This window comes from Diaphorina citri, unplaced genomic scaffold (genome assembly GCF_000475195.1).
Source record: "Diaphorina citri unplaced genomic scaffold, Diaci psyllid genome assembly version 1.1 scaffold410, whole genome shotgun sequence".
In the NCBI taxonomy this organism is placed as follows: Eukaryota; Metazoa; Arthropoda; class Insecta; order Hemiptera; family Psyllidae; genus Diaphorina; species Diaphorina citri.
In genome coordinates, this window is record NW_007377845.1 from 78,901 (window position 1) to 105,937 (window position 27,037).

Below are 27,037 nucleotides of genomic sequence, written 5' to 3' on the forward strand. Positions count from 1 at the left end.
TTATAACAATGGATTTATCGGTGAACGATAACCACTATACTCGTGTAAAGGACCACTTGAACCTGTGAGGGTCCAGTAAGAGACGATCTTTATTTTGCTTTATTTTTTATTTCATTTTTGTAGTCTTTAAACTTTAATGGCGGGATTCTCGCATAGTCTTCGTTTACCCAACCCAACTTAAAAGGTTATTTCATTTTTGTAGTCTTTAAACTTTAATGGCGGGATTCTCGCATAGTCTTCGTTTACCCAACCCAACTTAAAAGGAGATAAGATCTCCTTGGAGATTGGGTCATGGGAAGAGAAACATAGGAAGGAAAACATGGGACGAGAAACATGGGAAGAGAAACATGGGACGAGAAACATGGGACGAGAAACATGGGACGAGAAATATGGGAAGGAAAACATGGGACATGGGAGGATAAATATGGGAATAGAAATGAGTGAGACGTCACACGTCACAAAAGAGAGACTTGGGATTTTTCTGTGAATGGTGAAAATATTTATTAGCTGTTTGTTCCAAGCTTTCCTACGGAGAATATGACGTTTCCGGGAATCGAACCCGGAATACTCGTATAATCCTCTGGCTTGATTTTGATAGGTTTTCTGGTACTCGTATTTCCTTAGTTGTGATGGTTTTTCCTCTCTTCCTATTCTCACACAAAACGGGTATTCAATACAGCTCTGGAAACGAATGACTTTTGAATCTAGCATATCTTTTAACCCCTTTTTGAAAGTGGGTTTATCATGTTACTGTAGCATTCAAAGGGCTAATTAAACGGAAAGGAAAGTCCTTATTCACTTTATTATTTCTAAAGAAAACATGTTCCAACGGGTTGTTGCTTAAAGGCATGAAGTTGAAGTGCTTAAAGGAAAACGTGTATTCACAGCAGTATAATATTGTAGAATTACAAGTAAATATGAAGTACTGTTTTCGTCCTGGTTTTCGTAAATCATATAATTGATGACTTGTTTACTACGTGGGTAACGTGGGAATATGGGGAAGTTTAATTCGGAACTCTCACTCTCGAAAACTCACTTTGAAGGAAATTTCGTCTACCTTTAGATACTTTGAAATACCTTTACTTCCTTCTTCTTGACCCCCCCTCTCTCTCTCTCTCTCTTTCTCTCTTTCTATCAGAGGAAAAAAGAGTTCATTCTCAAGTATGTCAAAATTGTCACAACAAGAACGACTGACAAAAGTAAACACATCCTGGACAATAAAAGAAAATTATGAAGACGTAGCTAAGTCATGGTGTTGTAACATTTTACCTGCATGAGTTTCTATTTCTAACCCTGGATCTCCACGCTGTAGACCGAGGACTACAGTCTACAGGTTTAGTTAAAGCGTTTTACTGTAGCACAAGTCAAGATTTTACCTGTACTTAAAAGGTTTTTTTTTAACTCAGCCTTCCTTGGAGAGTTCAACTTTTTGTCTGGCTCATCATGACAAGTCCTTAATATCAACCCCGGAAACCTTTCTTCCTTCAGGAGACCTCCATTCTCCTCTCCTCCCAAATGAAACTAAGTTCCCAGGCTAAAAAATAAAAGAATAATATTTTATGATTTTCCATTTAGCAAAAACCATGATTAGCCTCTCATCCTCAACCTCTCAAAATATTGAAGTAGCTATTCTTTTCTTAATTACTTTTCTTCGATTTCCTCCGACTTTTTTTTTTCAATTCTGAAACCCCAATAGAGAGCTTTTACGTGCTTTCAATTTTTATTATATTTTCCACACAAATAAGTACAAAAGAAACCTAAACGATATAAATAGAAGGAAATTTTGTATTAAAACTTTTGACTCAATTTATTATTTTTTCTTACACTCTTTAGTCCTACAAAAGAAAATTGCCTAATATTTTAGCTTTGTTGACTCTTCGGAGGATCCTCTTCTCTGTAGAGGGTCAACAGTTCACTGAACTAATAACACTGTAGCTTTACAAGAGAAGTAAATCAGACATCTCCACTAATTATTTTTGTGTGGCATATTGCATATTTACATAGTTACACGGCGTTCATATAATTTGTTCAAAACCATTATCGCATTATTGGCAACACGAGATAAGTTTAGGAGTTTAAATTGAAATTTTAAATGTTATTTTAAAAATATACTATACTTATGGCAACCTATATTAAAGCAGTTAATAGCATTAAAATTTGTTTGAAAGCCAGATGTGAAAAATCACACATGCTTTTCCCCCCTCACGGAAGAATTTGAGAGGATAAAGTGGACTGGGCTTTGTAGCCGGAAGATGTTATTAAAGTTAATATGGACTGAACATATTTCCCGAGGAAAACTTAGTACACTTTTTATGTGTAATACCTCTACTAGATATCTGTTCCCCCAACCTACCACCAAAAACCCAATTACTCTGGGTACCTACCTACAATACTAATTCATAGCCCTATACATTTCTTTTGAATGTTCTTCTTTTCAAGTAGGTACCTACTTACAAACCTAGATACTGTTAGGAACAAAAGGGATTATTATGTATATATAAAAAAAGACAAATGAAAGCTATGAAATGAGTGACATTTATAAAATCCCAAAGTTTTATGTCATGTTAAAAAAATGTGTACATGAAAAATGTTCTCCTAAAAAATGAAACGGTTCCTCTTTTTATATCTTTAGTACAACGTTTCCAAAGAGTCTATTAGTCATTTTATCTTTGACTTATCTGAACTGTCAATAATTCTAGTGTATAGGACAGTTATTTTCTTTCTTTGCGCTCACTTTTAACCATCCCTTGGTCTAGCAACTTATGGTGCCATTGCCAGAGTAAAAAATAATAAAAGAAGAAGAAGAAGAAGAAGAAGAAGAAGAAGAAAAAAAAATACTGAAAATCTAAAAAAGTCAAGTCATAAAATTTAGTATAGTGTATTAAGCGCGGAATGAAATTTGTAACAAGAATTTAATGACATTTATGACAAGCATTTATGCTTAACACAATTAAAATAACAATTGAAAAAAAAAGGGCAAAAAAACGTTTTTTGTAACGTCCTTCACCTTTTCTTTATTTTTCTATTGTTCCCAAAATACTTGTAGTGTTTGAAATTGACAGAATTTCAATTGAGTAAAGAAAACGAAACTTCCAAAGTTTTCTTTTTGGGACTCGAAAAAAAAGTTTGCGTTATAACTTGAAGACAAGTAATTAGAACATAATAAAGTCAAAATCAGATTCACTAAGAACATCTTAATCGTTGACTACAACGACAAGGCAGTTCCTTTAGTACATGATGATGATGACATAAGAGGTGCTGATCACTATTGCTTTTAAATTAATTTATTTGTAACTCATCAACTTCCTTGTAAAATGTTTAATCCCTAAATGTCTAATTGAACATTAAGAGATAATATTAATATGCTTTTGATAGGTATTAAGAATAGAATATAGAAAAATTTTGAAAGACAGGCAAGGTTGAATCATAGTTTTTTTTTATATATATATAATGATGATTTAATCGTTGCTAAGGAGCATATCCAAAGCAGTAACCACATTATTAAACTCTGAAACTTTGTAAAGGAAGGTTTTAATTTTCCAGAATAAAGTATTTGAAATGAGAAGAACAGTGAGCTAACAGAACTTACCTATGTTCTGTAATATAGGTAGATAGGTACCTATCAAAGCTTGAAAGTTCTTAAAGCTTTAAGTAAAGCATATTTACCTAGTGAAGTGAAATAATAATAATAATAATACATAAGAGGTCTTCTTCCTTCTACTTTCCCTTCCAGTATATTAGTGATGAAAAAGCAGAAAGTAGAAGGAAGAAGACCGAGAGGAAGACCCAGGAAGTCCTACTTCGAAGACATCATGAAACTCATGGACTGCAACTCCTACAGTGTTTTTAGAACACACAGTGGCATAGCTTTTATTTCTGGCTTTTAGGTGGCAAATTTGAAATCCGATAATGTAAATGCAGTTTCTTTGTGTTATTATGTCACAACTTTGGTGCTCACTGCAGCATTGTAGGATTTTCCCAATATCTCAATAAACAAGTCAATAGTGTCCGTAGCTATTACGTAATTTTACATAGGGTTAGAATCAGCATTTTGTGAATAAATTAGAATTCTTCTTTTTTCTTCACCTTTTCCCGTGTACAGACGGGGTCTAAAATTAAAGATGAAATAAAGGGGATTAAGCTAACAATAGATGATAATTATTGCTCATGAAAGATATAAAAATGAAAATCAAGTGATTTTTTTTTAGATTAAATGAAGAAAAGAGTTTTAATTTGGTAAAATTTGATAAAATACCCTATTGTCATTTGATAAAATATCCCAGAAAGTAAATCCCAAGCTCACGATTAGTAAAACAGTAAAAGAACTTAAATCATCTACAAGCTGTAGAGGATTTTACATCGCTGTGTATGAAACAAAACAACAAACATAAAATAAAAGACAAAGAAATCTCTGGTTTCGTTTTGCTCATCCAACAGGGGGTTAATTATAATTATTCATAGCAAACAAAATTAAAGAAAGAAAAGAACTTGAAAAACTTTCGCTAATATCTTTGCATGTCAGCTTGGAAAACTTGAACATTCACCTCGCTGGAAAATTACAACGGTTGTTCTTCTGTATTGTGTTGCAGTGAATTCAACAAGCTTGTCGAAATGTTTAGGATGAGAATCTAGTTCGTGTCCTCGATTTTTAGAACACACAGTGGCATAGCTTTTATTTCTGGCTTTTAGGTGGCAAATTTCAAATCTGATAATGTAAATGCAGTTTCTTTGTGTTATTATGTCACAACTTTGGTGCTCACTGCAGCATTGTAGGATTTTCCCAATATCTCAATAATCCTAAAATCCAATGTTTACCTACCATGCTGGCACCGGTCGCTATGCGCATTTATATGCCATAGCTACTCATTTTCCTCCGAGGCTGAGTGGCCCCCGCACCAGCCAGTCACGGAATCAATCATTTATTTTTGCAATGATACAAATTTCCTTGACCCCGCGGGAATCGAACCGGGTCTCCCTCGTGCAAGGCGAGCGCAGTGACCACTACGCCATGGAAGCTGAAATTAAAATTTGAAATCTGATAAAGACAAAATAATAAAGACACCTCTATCCTTTTATAGACTCTGTATCATTTCATAGGTTTGGTTTTGCATGCGACTGCACGCTACTAAAAGTGGACCTGGATCAGTGTACCTGTCCGGTCTACCTGATAGTGAAGTGACTGGCTGTAGTAAAATGGAGTCGTGCGACCCCACGCCGCCACGCGAACTATCCGTGGACTAAGACCTGGACACATACAATCACTGCGGGGCGCAGCTAAAAATGATAGCCACTGAAAGTCGCGCGACTGGGTTGCCTTGGAAGATAAAAGTTCTGCCTTTTTTCGATATCCTCGTCTGCTGTAGTAATTAGTATTATTTAGGTATTATCAAAGACTCTTGTACGGGACAGGTACTTGTGCATGACGTTCAGGCATATTGGATGTATTTTTAGTCGTCAAAGTATTTTGTACTCAACGTTTGATTTATTTCGCACATGTAAAATTGACAGGCGTAGGTTGAATATTCCCCCCCCCCTTTGCGCTGGGATTTAAAATTTTAATAACGAATAATTTTTTAGCTTGATTCAATAATAAATATGAAAAAAAAAATATGAAAGTACTTACTAAAGAAAAAAATATTAATTAATGGAGCAGTTGCAAATGGGTAAAAATTATAAATAAATGGTCGATTCCTATGTAAAAAAGTTGGTAATAATCCAAATCTGAGGTTAAAACTCCGAAAAAATAACTTTAAAGGTCGAAAATTCAATTTTTATTTTCCGTTCTAATGAAAGAGTTCAAATATGTGTGACGTCAGACTTTACGCAGTTGTTTTTTCGTCCATTAGGTAGCGCCACTATGCAAGCGCGCTAGCGGAGGAGCAGAAAGAACTGCGCAGAAACTTATGCGCACAAACACATTAATGCGTTGCCTGCAAGGGAGCTTTGTTCGGAACATTTGATGTGACGTCATCGCCTACGGGAGCGTATGCCGTGACGTCAAAGTTCACGATTTATTGGTATTTTTTAAATCGATTTATCTCGGGATCTAGAAGTTCTAGAAGAAAAAGAAAAATTCCGTTGGTCCTCATTTTTCCTGCTCTATGACTTTGACACATCACCCAAGTAAGCGCAACTGATCTATTTCAGTATTTTTATTGCGTTTAGCTAAAAATAGGATTTACAGGACACATATTACTATCTCTCTTTCTCTCTCTCTCTCTCTCTCTCTCTCTCTCTCTCCTTCCTTTGTTCTATCTCTTTAAAGATTAATTTTTAATATTTCGACTATCTATATTTTTTCAGTCCAAACATATCTATATTTTTTCAGCCCAAATATTTATTTCCGCTATCGTATTATCTTGCGTTATTTACGTTATCTTCAAGCTCAAACATTTCTATTTTCGGATCAAACATTTTCATTTCTATCGGTACCTGCAGTTGAAAAAAGGATAAAAACAATTGAAAAGGGACAAAAAAGGATAAAAAATATACGTAAAACTGAAAAAAGGCTGAACAAAGTCGTCTGTACCGGAAATATTTTTGTCGTAAATATTGACAACATGTCTATTTGTCTATGCAGGTATTATTTTCTCTTTGTCAATATTGTGCGAATGAAAGTCTCCATGTTTCCCAGAGAAAGAGACTAATCGGGAATGACTAGGAGAGGGGAAGGAGAAGGACCAAGAAGGGATAAACAGGAAATAAAGAAAAATGTGGGAGAGAAAAGACAGAGGGGAAGGAAGAAAGAAGAGAATGATAAGATCTCCTTGGAGATTGGGTCATGGGAAGAGAAACATGGGAAGGAAAACATGGGACGAGAAACATGGGAAGAGAAACATGGGACGAGAAACATGGGACGGGAAATATGGGAAGAGAAACATGGGACATGGGAGGATAAATATGGGAATAGAAATGAGTGAGACGTCACACGTCACAAAAGAGGGACTTGGGATTTTTCTGTGAATGGTGAAAATATTTATTAGCTGTTTGTTCCAAGCTTTCCCACGGAGAATATGACGTTTCCGGGAATCGAACCCGGAATACTCGTATAATCCCCTGGCTTGATTTTGATAGGTTTTCTGGTACTCGTATTTCCTTAGTTGTGATGGTTTTTCCTCTCTTCCTATTCTCACACAAAACGAGTATTCAATACAGCTCTGGAAACGAATGACTTTTGAATCTAGCATATCTTTTAACCCCTTTTTGAAAGTAGGTTTATCATGTTACTGTAGCATTCAAAGGGCTAATTAAACGGAAAGGAAAGACCTTATTCACTTTATTATTTCTAAAGAAAACATGTTCCAACGGGTTGTTGCTAAAGGCATGAAGTTGAAGTGCTTAAAGGAAAACGTGTAGTGTATTTTTTATGAACTTGGTGAAAATTTGAACCAGGAAAAAAAAAAAAAAAAAAATATGTATGTTTACTTAGAAATAAAGTTGGGAACGAGTAATTCAATACACCTTGATTAAATAAAAAAATGTACAAACCCTACAACTACTATCCGTTCTAAGAAAAAAATAATATAAAATAAAAATGCAAACTAAAAAACTTGGCTAATACCTATCAGCTTCTGGCATTAGATATTGAAACAAACAAATATTGCAAATCCACCTTTAGGGTGGAAAAAAACTAACTATTAAATAAGGAATTTTTGAAGTGCTATAAATTTACTTTTCTTCTCTTTTTCTGCAGATTATTTATACTTCGAATTCCGTATGCATTTATAATGATAATAACAGTAAAAAGGAAGTATCTTCAAGTTTTGTTCTTTGCATATTGGTGTCTGTTTTCCTTGCATCTATTTATCATTCAAGAGAAGCTGAAAAGTTTCCCACATATAACCTAGCTTGTACCAGTTAGGTATGTATGTCCATTCTGTGATATAAAACCCAATAATTATGTATGTAGAAAGGTTTAGCCATTTTAAAACTGCTATCTTCGGCACTGCCTTGAAACAAAGGTAATTTTCCTATTGATAATACCAAGTAGGACTGCTCCCATTCATTCCAAAGTTCCCTCCAGGCACTCTTCAGTCCCTTTCTGTCCATGAAGATTTTCTTTTGAATTAACTTTCACTGTTTCTTATTCTGGTACCCACTATAACTGAACCAGCCTCGGTTGTGTAGTGGTCAAGGTGCTCGCCTGGTAAACAGGAGGGCGTGGGTTCAATCCGAGCCGAGGTATGAAATAGTAACCTACTGCTGGAGTAAAGGGACTTTTCAGTCCTATGCGAGCAGTATAAATAAGCACTATTATTATTATTATTATTATAACTTAAGTTTCCCAATTTTCTTCTTTCGCATTTTGAAAAATGTAGAGGTTGCATGGGAAGAAAACGAAGAAACGAAAAAAGAAAACGAAGTCATTGAGAATTTGACCACAATAATAGTAGTAGCCTACTGCTGGAGTAAAGGGACTTTTCAGTCCTATGCGAGCAGTATACAGCACTATTAAATAAAGATGATTTCTAATTAATAAAAAAGTTGGAAGTACTAAATAAGCTTGCATACTTGAATTTCCTGTTATTATTATATAGGTAGGTACCTACATAGGTAGGTAGATAGGTACCTACAGAGGCAGGTACCTACATAGGTAGGTACCTACGTAGGTAGTGTTTACATAAAGTGGAACTTTGAGCAGGGATGTTTGGTAATAACTTTTCTTACGAAATTTGGTTGTGTTAGGACAACACCACTAACCCAGGTTGAAATAAAACTAATTACACAAAGTTAAACAAAAAACTTTTTTCTCTTTTCTTACGAAATTTGGTTGTGTTAGGACAACACCACTAACCCAGGTTGAAATAAAACTAATTACACAAAGTTAAACAAAAAACTTTTTTCTCTTCCTTTTAATAAAATTATGCGCCGAAGTTTCGTTTGCTTTTCAAATAAAAGAATAGGATTTTTTCTTGTGAAAATGAATGAATTATTGAAAGATGGCAGAAAAATTCTTGTTCAATTTTAGTATTAAAAGAAAGAGAGAGAGAGAGAGGGAGGGAGGGAGAGAGAGAAAGCTAGAGCGAGAGAGAGAACATTTACCTTTGTAATTTTCAATAATGATAATTATAGGCATAAATATTATAAATGAAAAATAGATGAAAACCATAAATGCGCAAATAAATCTATAAAAAATAAAATTCTACTTTTGTCTAGACTCTAGACATTCCTTGGAATTTTGAATTTTTTCATAATCATTGTGGATCAATGAGGGGACCCAAATAGAATAATATTGGGAAAATGTCAGTCTGTATGTATGTGGTGTCTGTGTATTACGGGTCGGATAGTTCCTTTTTAAGGATAATATGGCTCCACGGATTTTGACCCATAGTACTCGTAAACCTTTAGTGTTATGAATAAAACGTATGAATATCTAACAGAATGCCTAATAAATCTCAATTGACACAACCTTATGGGGTATCAAAGGCGGTAACCAGGGTCCCTACATAACCCGAAAATCCCGAAATTCCCTCATAATTGTCGAAGTTCGCTCGGACAAAGGCACAAGAACGTGCTTCAAAAAGTATAAAATATTATCACTCCAGGACAGAAACCTCTTATCTTCCTCTTTAGATTTTATTCAAGATTTATTGTTGCTCCTCGCAGATTATGTAGCTCAGGATTATGGAAAAAATAAATACCAACGAGAAGAATGTTCTTTGAGACAGAAAGATTTGTCGTAAAACAATTATTATTCCCTCTCGCAAGCCGTGTCTTGGACATTTATGGGTTAAGGAGGTCTATGAATGAAGGATCCTTTTCGGAACTGTGCTCTATTGAAATCTCATTCTTCTATAAACTTCCTCAATTAATGTTTAAAACAATAAATTATTGTCTTGAAGATTTTAAAATAGAATGAAGTTTGTAATAGGACAGAAACCATGTGCGGACTTAATGAAACACTCATTTCTAATTCTCAAGCATACGTAATTTATAAGTGAAAATAAGACCACGTTTTAAAACTTTGAGCACACAATTCGGTGAAGCAAAGTACCGAAATGAAAGAGAGTCAACTGAAAGATTTCCATTGTGGTTTTTCCAACATGAGTTTTGAAATACCATGACTTATTTATTCCTATGTGAATAACCCTAGTGTGTTCAGACCACTGGAAAAAAGTATACAAATTAGTCGATTTCAGTGCCCTAGGAAAATTCTGGGAGAATTATAATTCCCGTTGAATTAAATTATTAATGAAAATTAAAAATACCAGTTTGGTTAATTCTGAGCGAACTTTCCAAAGTTGCCTGGTCTTCAAAGCAATTCAAATCCTCTGATATCTGCGGGAGGAGCGCATTTTACTTTTTGCATACCCCTAAGTATCTGTCAGACAGCACACTGCAGGGCTATTAGGTTTTCAGTTGTTTTCATAAAATTTAGTTCAACAAGACGAGCTTTTCCGGTAGGTTTACAATTTTACATGCCCACCACATTGCATATATTTTGTGTTATCAGGCGGCCATACAATTTGGGATAATTATGTAGGTTTACTTTTTTTTATTTTTTTTTAGCAAATTTAAAATGCAAGAAGAAACAATTTTCCTAATCCTTTGGGAAATGTTTTCACAAAATTTAGTTCAACAAGACGAGCTTTTCCGGTGGGTTTACAATTTTACATGCCCACCACATTGCATATATTTTGTGTTACCCACTGGAAAAAAAGTATACAAATTAGTCGATTTCAGCGCCCTAGGAAAATTCTGGGAGAATTATAATTCCCGTTGGATTAAATTATTAATGAAAATTAAAAATACCAGTTTGGTTAATTCTGAGCGAACTTTCCAAAGTTGCCTGGTCTTCAAAGCAATTCAAATCCTCTGATATCTGCGGGAGGAGCGCATTTTACTTTTTGCATACCCCTAAGTATCTGTCAGACAGCACACTGCAGGGCTATTAGGTTTTCAGTTGTTTTCATAAAATTTAGTTCAACAAGACGAGCTTTTCCGGTGGGTTTACAATTTTACATGCCCACCACATTGCATATATTTTGTGTTGTCAGGCGGCCATACAATTTGGGATAATTATGTAGGTTTACTTTTTTTTATTTTTTTTTTTTTACCAAATTTAAAATGCAAGAAGAAACAATTTTCCTAATCCTTTGGGAAATCTTGTATTATTCCAGATATTAGCAAGATTAGTATTTCTGGAATGTTAGAGCTTTTGAGTATATACCAATAGAAATAATAATAATAGTAGTGCTTATTTATACTGCTCGCATAGGACTGAAAAGTCCCTTTACTCCAGCAGTAGGCTACTACTATTATTGTAGCCGTGTCTTGAAAGCTGGCTACACACCATAAGAATACTAATCGTTGTGGACAAAAGCAGCCATTTCAGGGTGAATTTAACACTACATTTGCTCAAGTGAAGTCAAGTGCTTGAGCATTTTTTCCACTTTATTTATATACTTTATTTCCTTAGTTTTTATTTATTTATTTGCTTCTATTCGGTTCACAATAACTCTTGGTTTGTCCAATTTTGTTCAAATTTTACAAGCGTTTAACACATGAAATTTGCTCATTATATCTATTTGGACCCGATCGAAATTCTGGGGCCCCACCTGTAGAGATCCTTTTCTGAGTGAGTTCTACAGTTCCCTAATCACTAGTGAAATAAATTTTATTATTGAAACATGTGTATTATTACAGATAATCTTACACATGAATACCGTATGTAGCTAACTTACTGTTCTCTCCCTCATTCTCACACCAGTCTCGAAAGTTTCTACCTTCTATTTTATCTCCATTTTTCTCATCCTTTTTCTTTTCTTTCTTGAATCTCCTTCCCCCCTGTTTCTTCTTTATCCAACTTTTCTCTCTGATCCTTCCATTCCTTTCCCCTTACTTTCATATTTTAAGTGTACACTCTACAGAAGACTAGAACATGGAAAGCGTCAGCTGTGAAAACCATGTAAACAGAAAAGGATATCAAGTTTTTTCTGTATCTTTCTAGTTGTACAAGTAGCTCGTATAAAAAGTAGCTAGTCAGGAAGTGTGAGGATTTTAAGATTATGTTACAATAGTTTGCCGAAAACCTGTTGAGGTCTGATGCTTAAATGCAACGGTCAGAAAGGGGGAAAAGTACATGTTCAAATCCCAACTGAGGTAAGGATTTTTTTTTTTTTAAATTGGGGTTTTAAAAGATGAGTGTTCGACCGCCGTTTTTATTTCGTAGCAATGGAACAACTGCTACATAAATACCAACGAGAAGAATGTTCTTTGAGACAGAAAGATTTGTCGTAAAACAATTATTATTCCCTCTCGCAAGCCGTGTCTTGAAAGCTGGCTACACACCATAAGAATACTAATCGTTGTGGACAAAAGCAACCATTTCAGGGTGAATTTAACACTACATTTGCTCAAGTGAAGTCAAGTGCTTGAGCATTTTTTCCACTTTATTTATATACTTTATTTCCTTAGTTTTTATTTATTTATTTGCTTCTATTCGGTTCACAATAACTCTTGGTTTGTCCAATTTTGTTCAAATTTTACAAGCGTTTAACACATGAAATTTGCTCATTATGTCTATTTGGACCCGATCGAAATTCTGGGGCCCCACCTGTAGAGATCCTTTTCTGAGTGAGTTCTACAGTTCCCTAATCACTAGTGAAATAAATTTTATTATTGAAACATGTGTATTATTACAGATAATCTTACACATGAATACCGTATGTAGCTAACTTACTGTTCTCTCCCTCATTCTCACACCAGTCTCGAAAGTTTCTTTTTTGTCGATGGTGGGATTCGAACCCGGGACCTTCTGCATGGCAAGCAAGCGCGTTACCACTGGACCAACCGTGCCCCCGAGTGATATGGGTCATTCATCCGGATACCACGCACAACGTTGATTAACTTCAGTGGTCCATTGGGAACTATCTCCACTGACTACTTATCTTATTGTAAACAAGAAATGTCTATTAATTAGACTTACTTTATCATGCACATTCCTTGCTATGTTCCGTCTTAACGTCTTTTTCGTGTGAACTTTTAGTGTTTACCGCGGCTGTTCCATTACCTCTTCTGGGCTTTCAACATAACAACGAGTGTCCATGATAAAGTAATTCTATCTGACTACTTACGAGTATCTTATTGTAAACAAGAAATGTCTATTAATTAGACTTACTTTATCATGCACACTCCTTGCTATGTTCCGTCTTTCCGTCTTTTTCCTGTGAACTTTTAGTGTTTACCGCGGCTGTTCTATTACCTCTCCTGGGCTTTCAACATAACAACGAGTGTCCATGATAAAGTAAGTCTAATTAATGTAACGACCTGTGCAATGAACTCTCAAGAATATGTAAGAAATGTCTACTTACCAAATACAACCGATGTGATCCAAATGATAATGATGCTGTTCTTAGCTCGGGACGTTGTCGATCTGAATTGCAGAAAAAAGAAGAAGAAGAAGAAAAAGAAGAAGAACGAGAAGAAGAAGGAGAAGAAGAAGAAGGAGGAGGAGAAGAAGGTGAAAGAGAAAGAGAAGGAGAAGGAGAAAGAGAAGGAGAAGGAGAAGAAGAAAAAGAAGAAGAAGAAGAAGAAGAAGAAGAAGAAGAAGAAGAAAAAAACTCCGTTCCTTCGATATGTTCCTTCCTTCGATAGGTAAGCAGATATGTAGGTATCCTGATATAGATAAAATTAGAGCACCTTTGGAATATTCCTTAAAAAAACGTGAAAAAAGATATACCTACCTACCTAAGATTTTTTTTTTTTTTTTTTTAATAAGAAATAACGAAGTTATTCTAAGAAAAACATGCGAAATAAATAAGGACTAATAAACAAAGTCCTTCTCTTCCTCTTCTTTCTCTTCCTCCTCCTCTTCTTTCTCTTCCTCCTCCTCCTGCTCCTCCTCTTCTTCCTCTTCCTCTTTTCCTCTTCCTCCTCCTCTTCTTCCTCCTCCTCTTCTTCCTCTTCCTCTTCCTCCTCCTCCTCTTCTTCCTCTTCTTCCTCCTCCTCTTCCTCCTCCTCCTCCTCTTCCTCCTCCTCCTCTTACTCCTTCTCCTAATCCTCCTTCTGCTCCTCCCCTTCTTCCTCTTCCTCCTCCTCCTCTTCTTCTTCTTCCTCCTGCTCCTCCTCTTCCTCCTCCTCTTCTTCTTCTTCCTCTTCCTCCTCTTTCTTCTGCTCCTCCTCTTCTTCCTCTTCCTCCTCCTCCTCCATCTTCTTGTCCTCCTTCCTTTCCCTTTTCTGTTCTCATTTCCCTCCTCCCTTGTTCTTTCTACTCCCTCTTATTTTCAATCTCTCTCTCTCTCTCTCTCTTACTTTCTTAATTATGGGAGGCTTGGTAGGCATTCAAAACAAAAAGTATTAAGAAACAAAAGAAAGAGCGAGAGAAGGAAAGAGAGAGAGAGAGAGGGAGAAAAAAAAGAATGGGCCTCAATTTGTTAACGTAAAGTTTGTAGGATTTTCTTTCTTCTTTTATAGCTACCGGGATTAAGCTATCTCTCTCTCTCTCCCTCCTTATTTCTCTCTCTCCATCTCTCTTTCTTTTTCTCTCTCTCTCTCATTCGTTTTCTCTCCTTCTCTCTCTCTCTCTTTCTCTCTCTCACTCACCCTTTCTCTCCCTCTCTCTCTCTCCCTCCTTATTTCTCTCTCTCTCCATCTCTCTTTCTTTTTCTCTCTCATTCGTTTTCTATCCCTCTCCCTCCTTCTCTCTCTCTCTCCCTCACTCTCTCTTTTTCGTTCTCTTCCTGCTACATTTTTATTTTACTTATGTGGCCAAAATTATTTCTTGAAATAAATAAAGGGGCCAGCCTAGTTAGCTTGGTTGGTAGTGCGTCTGCCTTGTAAGCGCTAGGCCGCGGGTTCGATTCCCGCCCGGGGCGGATTTTAATTTGAATTTGTAGGTAATTTCTTTCTTGACAGTAACACTGCCCTCACGTCACGTGAGCTCACTTGACGTTACGTGTACATCACGTCTCGCTACGTCACGTGAGCTCATGGGGAGTCAGAAATAGGTGGTTCAAAGTTTTCCCATATCATTGTAGGATTTGTAGGTAATTTCTTTCTTGATAGTAACACTGCCCTCACGTCACGTGAGCTCACCTGACGTTACGTGTACATCACGTCTCGCTACATCACGTGAGCTCATGGGGAGTCAGAAATAGGTGGTTCAAAGTTTTCCCATATCATTGTAGGATTGTAGGTAATTTCTTTCATGATAGTAACACTGCCCTCACGTCACGTGAGCTCACGTGACGTGATAGTAGAGTGGCTGTCCTGAACGAGATTACCTACAATATTATCGGTAAATTTTAACTATAGGTACATCTTTCTGACTCTCCATGAGTTCACGTGACGTGACGTGATAGTAGTGTGAAACTAACTTAACCAATTGAGGAATACCTGTACACACAATGACCTAGAGGAGGCCAACCAGAGAGCTGTTCAAGTTGCAAACTTCTGGAAGTTCAAGATTTAGGTGGTGGCCAGCCTAGTTAGCTTAGTTGGTAGCGCGTCCGCCTTGTAAGCGCTAGGCCGCGGGTTCGATTCCCGCCCGGGGCGGATTTTATCCTGATGGGATAATGTTCGTTCTCGGAACGGCTGGCTTTCTCCTATCCTGTCTTCCTTCTCTCCTCGATTTCGGGACGATAAGACCATAGCAGTTAAAGTTCCCTCTGTCAAACCTCTTAAAAAAAAAAAAAAAAAAAAAAAAAAAAAAAAAAAAAAAAAAAAACAAAAAAACAAAACTCTTTTTCTTTACTAAATTTTTCGCTGTCACAGTCCAACCAAATTTTGTTTCGCAAATTTTCTTTGGCAGTTAGTTGCTCTCTAACTTTTTACGGTACTTTTTACTCCAATTATTTTTTTACTTAAATTACTTTCCGCTTATTTTTTTCCAAACTAAAATTTTTCTTTCATTTAATTTTTCGTTGGTAGTTTCGAGCAGCTGTGCATCAACTACGCCAACGAACACCTGCAGTACTACTTCAACCAGCACGTGTTTCAATACGAACAGGAAGAATACAACAAGGAGGGTATTCGTTGGCGCCATATTGAATTCTCGGACAATACGCTGTGTCTGCAGCTGGTCGAGGGGAAACCCAATGGTCTCCTGTGTGTTCTGGATGATCAAGCCAAGTAAGTTTTGAATAGAATAGAATAGAATAGAATAAGGAGGGAATTCGTTGGCGCCATATTGAATTCTCGGACAATACGCTGTGTCTGCAGCTGGTCGAGGGGAAACCCAATGGTCTCCTGTGTGTTCTGGATGATCAAGCCAAGTAAGTTTTAAAAAGGCCGATCAAGCTAAAAAATTAATGAGCAAAAATGTCCTTTAGGTTTTCAGACTTTTCTTCTTCGTCTTCTTCTTTTTCTTCGTCTTCTTCTTCTTCTTCTACTTCTTCTTCTTCTTCTACTTCTTCTTCTTCTTCTTCTTCTTCTCTTCTTCTTCTTCTTCCTCTACCTCTTCATATTCTTCTTCATGTTCTTCTTCTTCTTCTCTCACTTTTTCTCAATCCGCTCCTTTTTTTTTCTGCCTCTTCTCCTCTTCCTTATATTCCTCCTTCTTCCCATTTATATACCCAATCTCTGTGACTTATTATTCTTCTCCTCCTCCCTCCTCCTCTCTAATGCCAGTTTTCCCTTTCCCTCTCCTCCCTCCTCTCCCTTTTCATTTATCCCCAATCTCTATCTGACTTATTCGTATCAGTGTGTACAAGGCCAGCTGGTAAAAGTTCCCACGCTTTGGGGTTTTTTTCCCTCTCCCTCACCCCTATCTTTTACAAGTGAAAAAAATCCCACCCCTTCCCCTCGAGTAAAATTTCCCTCACCCCTTGTCCCTTTCCCCCTTTTTTTCATAGATTAAAACATTACTGCATATTTGTGCTGTATTAAAAAATCCCTCCCCTTTGGCACGAAATACGTTTGTTACAACAGTCTGTTCCAAAACTGACTTTTTACTTTCCCCTTTATTATTATTATTATTATTATTATTATTATTATTATTATTATTATTATTATTAATTATAATTACCAGGGAGGAAATGGGCTGAGCAGGTTCCTGTCACAAAGAGTGATTCATTGTAGCGAAAAACCCACAATAGCGCCGGACTACCTGCTCTAAGTATCAAAGAACACGAACCGTTAATTCGATGTATTTATTATAATTACCAGGGAGGAAATGGGCTGAGCAGGTTCCTGTCACAAAGAGTGATTCATTGTAGCGAAAAACCCACAATAGCGCCGGACTACCTGCTCTAAGTATCAAAGAACACGAACCGTTAATTCGATGTAGCAACTTAATTATAATGTTAAAATATTTATACTATACTAGCAACCTCCGTGGCCGAGTGGGTATCACACTAGGCTTGCACGCAGGAGGTCCGGGTTCGATTCTCGGCGGGGCCGAGGTTTTTTCGGCTCTGTGCTTGGAATTCGGTGTGCACTCAGCCTCGTGAGGACAATTGAGTAGCTACTTCAATCGAGTAGCGACCAGTGTCAGGACGCTCGCCTGGTAATCAGGAGGGTGTGGGTTCAATCCCAGCCGAGGTTTGGAATTTTATATTCCTTTCTTTCTCTCTCTCTCTATGGAAGTGGATGTAAGAGAGAGAGAGAGAAGCAAAGAGAGAGATAAGGCATTGATATACAAAAGAACACGAATAAAGATTGAATCATTCAATAAGAGATGAGAGAGAGACAGAAGGCAAGAGAGGGGGGGGGGGTTGGGAGAGAGCCAACTGTATACCTCGTTAGGTATTTATGCAGGTAAATATTTAGGTAGGTAAGTAGGTACAGGGTAGGTATGTACATTGTACATAGGGGAAGTATGTATGTCAAAAGTCAAGGACACCAATTACGTCATTCCACAGAGCATTTGAATTTGAAATAACTTGCAATATTGAAATAGAGCTCTCTCTCTCTCTCTCCCTCTCTCCCCCTCTCTCTCTCTCTCGCTCTCTCGCTCTCTCTTTCTCTCTCTCCCTCTCTCTCCCCTCTCTCTCTCTCTCTCTTTTGTGTGTCTCAAATTCTTGTCTTTCATCCAACTTATAGGTATGTACATATTATTTTGTACACATTTTTCCTTCTCTTCGATCTCCTTCTTTTTGCACACAAATTCCTTATTCTTCTGATCCTCCTCCTCCTTTCTCCTTATTCTTCTCCTCCTCCTCCTCCTCTTCCTTCTCCTTCTTCTTCTCCACCTCCTCTTCCTCTTCTTCTTCTTCCTCCTCCTCCTCCTTCTTTTTCATCCTTTCTTCTTCTTCTTCTTCCCCTTCTCCTTCTTCTTCTCCTCCTCCTTCTTCTTTTTCTCCTTCTTCCTCCTCCTTCTTCTTCTTCTCCTCCTTCTTCTTCTCCTCCTCCTTCTCCTTCTACTTCTCCTCTTTCTCCTCCTCCTTCTTCTACACCTTCTCCTTCTTCTTCTTCTTCTTCTTCTTCTTCTTCTTCTTCTTCTTCTTCTTCTTCTTCTCTTCCTCCTCCTCCTTCTTCTTCTTCTCCTCCTCCTTCTTCTTCTCCTCCTTCTTCTCCTTCTCCTCCTTCTTCTTCTTCTCCTCCTTCTTCTTCTCCTTCTTCTTCTTCTTCTCCTCCTTCTTCTTCTCCCCTTCTCCTTCTTCTCCCCCTTCTTCTTATTTAGTTATTTAAATTGACTTTTTCGTGGTTTGTTAACATAAAAGCAGAAAAGGTGTTTTTTTTATCAAAACTTTAATATGTTTGAATCTACATAATATACGTACGACTAGACTTTCCGTTCGATTTTTTTTCTCCTAACTGCAGCTAGGTATGTGCAATATGCAAGGATTTTTCCTTTTGAATAGAAAGATTTTTCGCTTAGTAATAAAAGTCCTGTGAGGGGCGGTGCAGGGGTTCGAGTCCCAACCGTGACATGCAATTTTTCGAGTCACTTTTACTGGCCCTCTAGCTTGGAACTTGGTAAACTTGTGTAATTTGGATTTGTATAAGCTTAACCCATCCTCTAGGGCTGTTTGCCCCTACACCTAAACCCCTGAATGGGCTTTTTGAGTATGTTAGGTATTTTAACATAGGATTCTATCAAAATGTTTGGATGATTGTGGAATAAACGCAACCATTATTGAATATTGTTCTCGTTTTTTCATTCATTGGAAAATTTGACCACTGTTATGGTAGCTTTCTGTTGTGGTAGATAGACCAACTAGTTAGGCTCACTGAAACACAACGTACAAGCATTTTCATCTCACATTTCAATTATCTGCTTTGTTAGTATTGAAGCCTAGACTCTAAGGCCCGGCGTTAAAGTTTGAGATTAAAATTAATCCAATCAGATTAAACAATTTTAATCCATTTTAATCCACCTTAAGAAAACCAGATTGTTTAATCAAATTGGAATTATTTCCTCCTCCTGTTAAACAATATTGGTTACAAGTAATCAGAGATGATGGTATAGCTCAAACAATAATAATTTATTGGAATGGAGATCAAGCTTACAATTGTATAAGAACAAGAGAATAGAAAATAGATAGGTAGGTAATAGATGAATAGCTACCTATCCTTGTATTTTGTATCTGTACCTTTATTTGTACCTTATTGTATCTATACCTACCTTGTTTGTACCTTGTATTTATGCCTTGTTAGTACTGGTCAGCTAAGATGTAATTAGTGTAACAAGATCTGATAACTGCTCTGAGGCCTCTGAGAAATCTAGGTGCTCAAAAAAAAAAAAAAAAAAAAAAAAAAAAATGGTATAAAGCTTACAATTGTATAAGAACAAGAGAATATAAAATAGATAGGTAGGTAATAGATGAATAGCTACCTATCCTTGTATTTTGTATCTGTACCTCTATTTGTACCTTATTGTATCTATACCTACCTTGTTTGTACCTTGTATTTACGCCTTGTTAGTACTGGTCAGCTAAGATGTAATGTAAAAAAAAAAAAAAAAAAAAAAAAAAAAAAAAAAATGAGAGTATCATAATATTCTTTATTTATGAACTTATGACCCTTCGGATATAAACTAGGCTGATTGTTGAGTTTTATAACACCGTATTTATGACAGTAAACAGTTTTGCGTGTCAAGAACTCATGGCAGTTATGTCTAGTGGGTATCAAGTGTTATCCCTTACGTCATAAACTGCTACAGTGTCTGTGGTACTGCAAGTAATTTTCACATGCATAATTGATGGGAATTTTAACGACACGTGGAGAAAATTAAATGAATTTGACCACAATAATAGTAGTAGCCTACTGCTGGAGTAAAGGGACTTTTCAGTCCTATGCGAGCAGTATAAATAACTTTTGTCTAGACTCTAGACATTCCTTGGAATTTTGAATTTTTTCATAATCATTGTGGATCAATGAGGGGACCCAAATAGAATAATATTGGGAAAATGTCAGTCTGTATGTATGTGGTGTCTGTGTATTACGGGTCGGATAGTTCCTTTTTAAGGATAATATGGCTCCACGGATTTTGACCCATAGTACTCGTAAACCTTTAGTGTTATGAATAAAACGTATGAATATCTAACAGAATGCCTAATAAATCTCAATTGACACAACCTTATGGGGTATCAAAGGCGGTAACCAGGGTCCCTACATAACCCGAAAATCCCGAAATTCCCTCATAATTGTCGAAGTTCGCTCGGACAAAGGCACAAGAACGTGCTTCAAAAAGTATAAAATATTATCACTCCAGGACAGAAACCTCTTATCTTCCTCTTTAGATTTTATTCAAGATTTATTGTTGCTCCTCGCAGATTATGTAGCTCAGGATTATGGAAAAAAATAAATACCAACGAGAAGAATGTTCTTTGAGACAGAAAGATTTGTCGTAAAACAATTATTATTCCCTCTCGCAAGCCGTGTCTTGAAAGCTGGCTACACACCATAAGAATACTAATCGTTGTGGACAAAAGCAGCCATTTCAGGGTGAATTTAACACTACATTTGCTCAAGTGAAGTCAAGTGCTTGAGCATTTTTTCCACTTTATTTATATACTTTATTTCCTTAGTTTTTATTTATTTATTTGCTTCTATTCGGTTCACAATAACTCTTGGTTTGTCCAATTTTGTTCAAATTTTACAAGCGTTTAACACATGAAATTTGCTCATTATGTCTATTTGGACCCGATCGAAATTCTGGGGCCCCACCTGTAGAGATCCTTTTCTGAGTGAGTTCTACAGTTCCCTAATCACTAGTGAAATAAATTTTATTATTGAAACATGTGTATTATTACAGATAATCTTACACATGAATACCGTATGTAGCTAACTTACTGTTCTCTCCCTCATTCTCACACCAGTCTCGAAAGTTTCTACCTTCTATTTTATCTCCATTTTTCTCATCCTTTTTCTTTTCTTCCTTGAATCTCCTTCCCCCCTGTTTCCTCTTTATCCAACTTTTCTCTCTGATCCTTCCATTTCTTTCCCCTTACTTTCATATTTTAAGTGTACACTCTACAGAAGACTAGAACATGGAAAGCGTCAGCTGTGAAAACCATGTAAACAGAAAAGGATATCAAGTTTTTTTCTGTATCTTTCTAGTTGTACAAGTAGCTCGTATAAAAAGTAGCTAGTCAGGAAGTGTGAGGATTTTAAGAGTATGTTACAATAGTTTGCCGAAAACCTGTTGAGGTCTGATGCTTAAATGCAACGGTCGGAAAGGGGGAAAAGTACATGTTCAAATCCCAACTGAGGTAAGGAATTTTATCAGTGTTAATTGACAACAGCCGAGTTTACTTTTGAGTTAATGAGACTCATTGGGCTCATTTGAACAATGGAATTGGGAGGAGAAATTATTATTAAATTATTATTGTTTTTTTTTTTTTTTTTTTTTTTTTTTTTTCTAAAAAATCAAGCCGGAATACTTGAACTGAGCAGAAAAAAAGTTCCAGAAATACTTCCTTCTTCAGATCAGGTTGAACAGTTCATCTCTAAAGGGAATTTGGCTCAGAATTTCCGCCTTTTTAAGTTTTTAAATACTTGAGAGGTATACTAAAACCACTTGAAAGGTACTAAAAGCATCATAAAGCTCACAATCGCTTTCTACAGTATTTTTCCAATTTTTGATAGTCGGGAAAGCTTCAGTTATCAAGTAGATAAAGGTACCCAAAAGGGGAATAAAAGCTCTTTGGTATGACTTGTAAATTCTAATAAGGGTGAAATTGTCCTTCAAGTAAATTGAAACCCCGATAGTTTTCAACTGGGGTAGAGATGTATTTTGTTATTTTTTCCTACTTAAAAGCAGACTTATAGGTATCTATTTCTTGGGGAAACGACACGATTTAATGCATATTAAAAACGCTTGATTCTATATAATAGAGTGTAAATAAAAAACATTCTGTCTCTCTCTCTCTCTCTCCTCTCTCTCTCCTAACTCTCTCTCTCTCTCTCTCTCTCTCGTTTTATTATTCCCAGTAATTTCAATTATTTCAAAGGCAAATTCTCTAAGCCCATAGTTGTGTGTAAGTATTATAAACGGCAAATGCATTTTTGTCTGCTAAGCAGTAAAATATATACCTACACACAAATGCACCTGTATTAGTCGTAATTTCTTTCAAGAGCTATCCTGGAATGAAAAGGAGAAACCACAAAACTAATGAAATTCTGTCATCTTGAAACTGGAAAATCCCCCCCCCCCCCCCTCTTCTTTATGCCACTTTATGGAGGGAACTGTAACAACGGAGCTCTTATCGTCCCGAAATCGAAGAGAGAAGGAGGGCAGGATAGGAGAAAGCCAGCCGGTCCGAGAACGAACCTTATCTGATAAGCTTCGTCCCAGGCGGGAATCGAAGCTTTTCTTTTCTGCTTAGTGCTGTCCAAATTCCCATCCCCCATAATAATCAGCTTTCAGTACGAAATAAAGATATTATCACAGTTTTCATTATGAGCTGAAAAACACTCGAAGGGAATAAAGACGTGCCCTGTGGGGAACATTAACGTTCGAAACAGACTGATAGAATAACGACAGAAATATAATGCAATAAAATGAATGCTAAATTAAATCACTTGGTTTACTTCTGTATCAGGCAGCTACGGAGAGAATGTGCTTAACCTTTTCTGTTACATTTTTAGCTGAATTCCCTTTTTTACTCGTCAGTTATGCGGTATGCACTTTTAACATCTCCCAACTAGACTCAAGTAGATCGAACTTATTCCAAGAAAACACCTTCTCATCTTCCTCCTTCTCCTTTCCTTTTCTAACCTATGTTTTATTAAAATTCTTGTTCATAAAGAAGACGGAAACACATCTTGTCTAAAATGTTGGTAGTTCTAAAAATCCCATCTACAAACTCATACGGACCCATACATCTTCCTGTTTGCACTATTATTGCTATAGTACAGAGACTTGTTAGTCTCATTCAGACAGTGGAATCTGTAGAAGTAAGTAATACAGTTAATTCTACTTCATTACCTGAACTAAGTATGTAATACATGCTTCTACCCCAATTAAACATTATCTATGTGATGCAATTTACCTGAATTAAGAAAAAGGGCTGTCCAATAGCTATTCAGTTTACAAAAAAAGGGGCTAAATATTATATCAACACTCGATGTAGAACTAATGTGGGAGTCTTGCAATAGTGCAAGATGTGAAAAAAGTTTAAATTAGAAACGGAAACAAAATAATTTTCAAACTCCATCTGTACAACATTATTTTCTCGTAATGAAATAATAACGCTGATGTAATTTGTGATTTTGCGAAGAGCGTTGGGAATTCTCCAAAAGGACGATACAATTCTGGAAGCTGGAAACTCCGACGGAGATTTATGAATAGAAAACTAGACTGACAAGTGCTTCTCAGTAGAAATGGAAATGCATTAGGAGCAGGCAGGTAGGTATAATAGATGGTAGTATGGTACCTTGCTTGGTAGTTACTGCCAAGTACCTATAGGTATTTGATGCTTACTAAATTATTGTTGTTGCCGTTGGGTTTTCTTCTTCTTCTTCTTCTTCTTCTTCTTCTTCTTCTTCTTCTTCTCCTCCTCCTCCTCCTCCTCCTCCTCCTCCTCCTTCTCCTTCTATATAATAGATGGTAGTATGGTACCTTGCTTGGTAGTTACTGCCAAGTGCCTAGGTATTTGATGATTACTAAATTATTGTTGGGTTTTCTTCTTCTTCCATTGCCGTTGGGTTTTCTTCTTCTTCTTCTTCTTCTTCTTCTTCTTCTTCTTCTTCTTCTTCTTCTTCTTCTTCTTCTCCTCCTTCTTCTTCTTCTCCTCTTTCTTCTTCTTCTCCTTCTCCTCCTTCTTCTTCTTCTCCTCCTTCTTCTTCTTCTCCCCCTTCTTCTTATTTAGTTATTTAAATTGACTTTTTCGTGGTTTGTTAACATAAAAGCAGAAAAGGTGTTTTTCTTTTATCAAAACTTTAATATGTTTGAATCTACATATACGTACGACTAGACTTTCCGTTCGATTTTTTTTTTTTTTCCTAACTGCAGCTAGGTATGTGCAATATGCAAGGATTTTTCCTTTTGAATAGAAAGATTTTTCGCTTAGTAATAAAAGTCCTGTGAGTGTTGTGACCTGTATTTTAAACAGGTGTATAATACACTGCCCATAAAAACAAGGACAGCAACCCATTTTCTCGTCTTGAAAAAAAGGAAATAAGATTTGTGTTGAGGCTTTGAAGTGTAAATTGAAATTTTTAATATCCTCTTTCCCTCTCTCTCTCTCTCTCTCTCTCTCTCTCTCTCTCTCTCTCTCTCTCTCTCTCTCTCTCTCTCTCTCTGTGAAAAAAAATCCCTTTGCGTCTCTATTTTTTGAAAGCAGGATCCAAAAGATAACTTCAAGGCACCTACCCTGTACTTATTTAATATTAAATTAAAACGAAAAAAAAAATAGGAATTAAATTTGCATGTTTATAGTGTTTGACGACTACGTAGATGAAAAGGAAAAAGTAAATAAGCATATCATTTAACTTGTCAGGAATTCTCTCTCTCTATGGGAAAAAAACCTTTTGCGTCCCTATTTTTTGAAAGCAGGATCCAAAAGATAACTTCAAGGCACCTACCCTATACTTATTTAATATTAAATTAAAACGAAAAAAAAAATCGGAATTAAATTTGCATGTTTATAGTGTTTGACGACTACGTAGATGAAAAGGAAAAAGTAAATAAGCATATCATTTAACTTGTCAGGAACATTAGCTTTCCTCACTTCATTGTGAAATTTTGAGATTTTTAGTCACAAAAAAGAGAACGAAAAAAAACATCTCGTTCAAAAAAAAAAAATGTTTTACACGAAGAGCGAAGATTTTCAAATCTCGAGATTCTTTTGAGCACTTTGAGATTTTAAACTTTTCATCTTCTTAATCCTGAAGTCCTCTAAACAAATAAAAAAAACTAAGAGATGAAGCAATAAACAGAAATATGAAGAGCTCTTTAGAAGAAAGGAGACGGTGACAAATGGGAAGGAAAGAGCTGTGGGATTCCATTCTTTGGTGAGGCGTATTTACAGTAGAATTTATTAAGGTAGATAAAGCAAAGAGATTTTAAAAATCATATTAGGGAACTACCTAAAGTACTACACAAATGAGAAAGAGGAAGATGACAAGGAGGAGGAGGAAGAAGAAGAATAAGAAAGAGAATTACATATAGGTATATAATACGAGTAGGTATTTAGTATTTTCGCACGAAATCGGCTGACGAAATGGGACAGTCTGATTTTATGTGAAAGTAAAAAAAATTATTTTTAATTTTAGTACCTACATAGATAGGTACTTAAAATCTGAACTTGCCAGTAATTAAACCTAGGTCTGTGACCCAGGCTAGTTTGATAGAGAAGGTTATTAGGCTGAAAGCGTCGTCACCTGTGTCGTTCTAGGACAATAGAAAACACAATGACTCCTTGGCAGCAAAAAAACATTTCACAATTCTAAACAATGAAAGATTTTTAAACATTAAACTTGAATTGAAACAAAAGGGCAACAAAGGTAGTAATATCAAAGCTAACAATACTTTGACAATATAAAAGCTAATGGTACGGGCTTTCTTTGATTTTCCATTTGAGCCTTAATAAAAACGAATTTTTCGTAGGAAAACATATAAAGCAATCCTTTTATGAGAAACAAACACAGGAGGTGTTTGGATAGGACTATGTGAAATCCCTTGAGGTCAAAAGTGGCCAAGAGGAAAAAACAGGAAAGGAAAAAAGACAAAATGTACAAGAACTAGAAAGTCATTCGAAAAGAAAAGTAGGAAAATACAGTGGATCGGAATTACCTATGGGAGTGAAATTCGGAAAGCGCAAAGTAATCAGGAGTCCCATCCCATAATTATGTAAATCGTGGTCTTCTCCTTCGACTGTAAAAGCTTTCTAAACTTTTTACTCTTTTTCATGTGGATTTATCCTCCAAATAACCTCTCTTACGGCTTTTGTTCCTTACAGAAAGTAATCTGTGCTCATACGGACCCATACATCTTCCTGTTTGCACTAGTGCTATAGTACAGAGACTTGTTAGTCTCATTCAGACAGTGGAATCTGTAGAAGTAAGTTATACAGTTTATTCTACTTCATTACCTGAACTAAGTATGTAATACATGCTTCTACCCCAAATAAACATTATCCATGTGGTGCAATCTACCTGAATTAAGGAAAAGGGCTGTCCAATAGCTATCTTAGGTGAGTACAACTATTTATAGAGACCTTCCCTTCTTAAGTTTCAGTTTACAAAAAAAGGGGCTAAATATTATATCAACACTCGATGTAGAACTAATGTGGGAGTCTTGCAATAGTGCAAGATGTGAAACTAATGTGGGAGTCTTGCAATAGTGCAAGTTTGGGTAATAATACCAGAACAGCGAAGAGAGGTTTTCAAATAAAATTTTATTGCACGAAAAATAGCGTAAATTTTCCCGTTTTTACTCTTCGTAGATGTACATTGTACCATTTGTACCTACTTTGTTGTGTTTTCTCTGTGCTTACAGTTCTGTTCGTTAAGTAAGAGAGTCTAGAACAGAGAAAAGTGTTGCGATCGCACAAAATGGTCGAAAACTTCAGAATAACCTATGTTAAACCCAATTTACGAGACTGTATCCCATAGTTTTGGGATACAACAGGGCCTTATCCAGGATTTTTTCGAGGGGGGGAGGGCCTCCTCTACCCCCCCCCCCCCCCCCCACTCCCGCCCCCCCACA

The 27,037-nt window shown here is 36.3% G+C and overlaps 1 protein-coding gene across 1 annotated transcript in view; it reads right to left on the minus strand.

Moving 5' to 3' along the window:
* The window catches only part of LOC103508571 (orexin receptor type 2-like), a 60,863-nt gene that overhangs the window by 24,430 nt on the left and 9,396 nt on the right, over window positions 1-27,037 (minus strand). Inside the window, exon 2 of the mRNA XM_008473127.3 lies at window positions 13,314-13,389. Within this exon, the coding sequence (XP_008471349.3) occupies window positions 13,314-13,389 (76 nt within the window). The remainder of the gene's footprint in view (window positions 1-13,313; window positions 13,390-27,037) is intronic.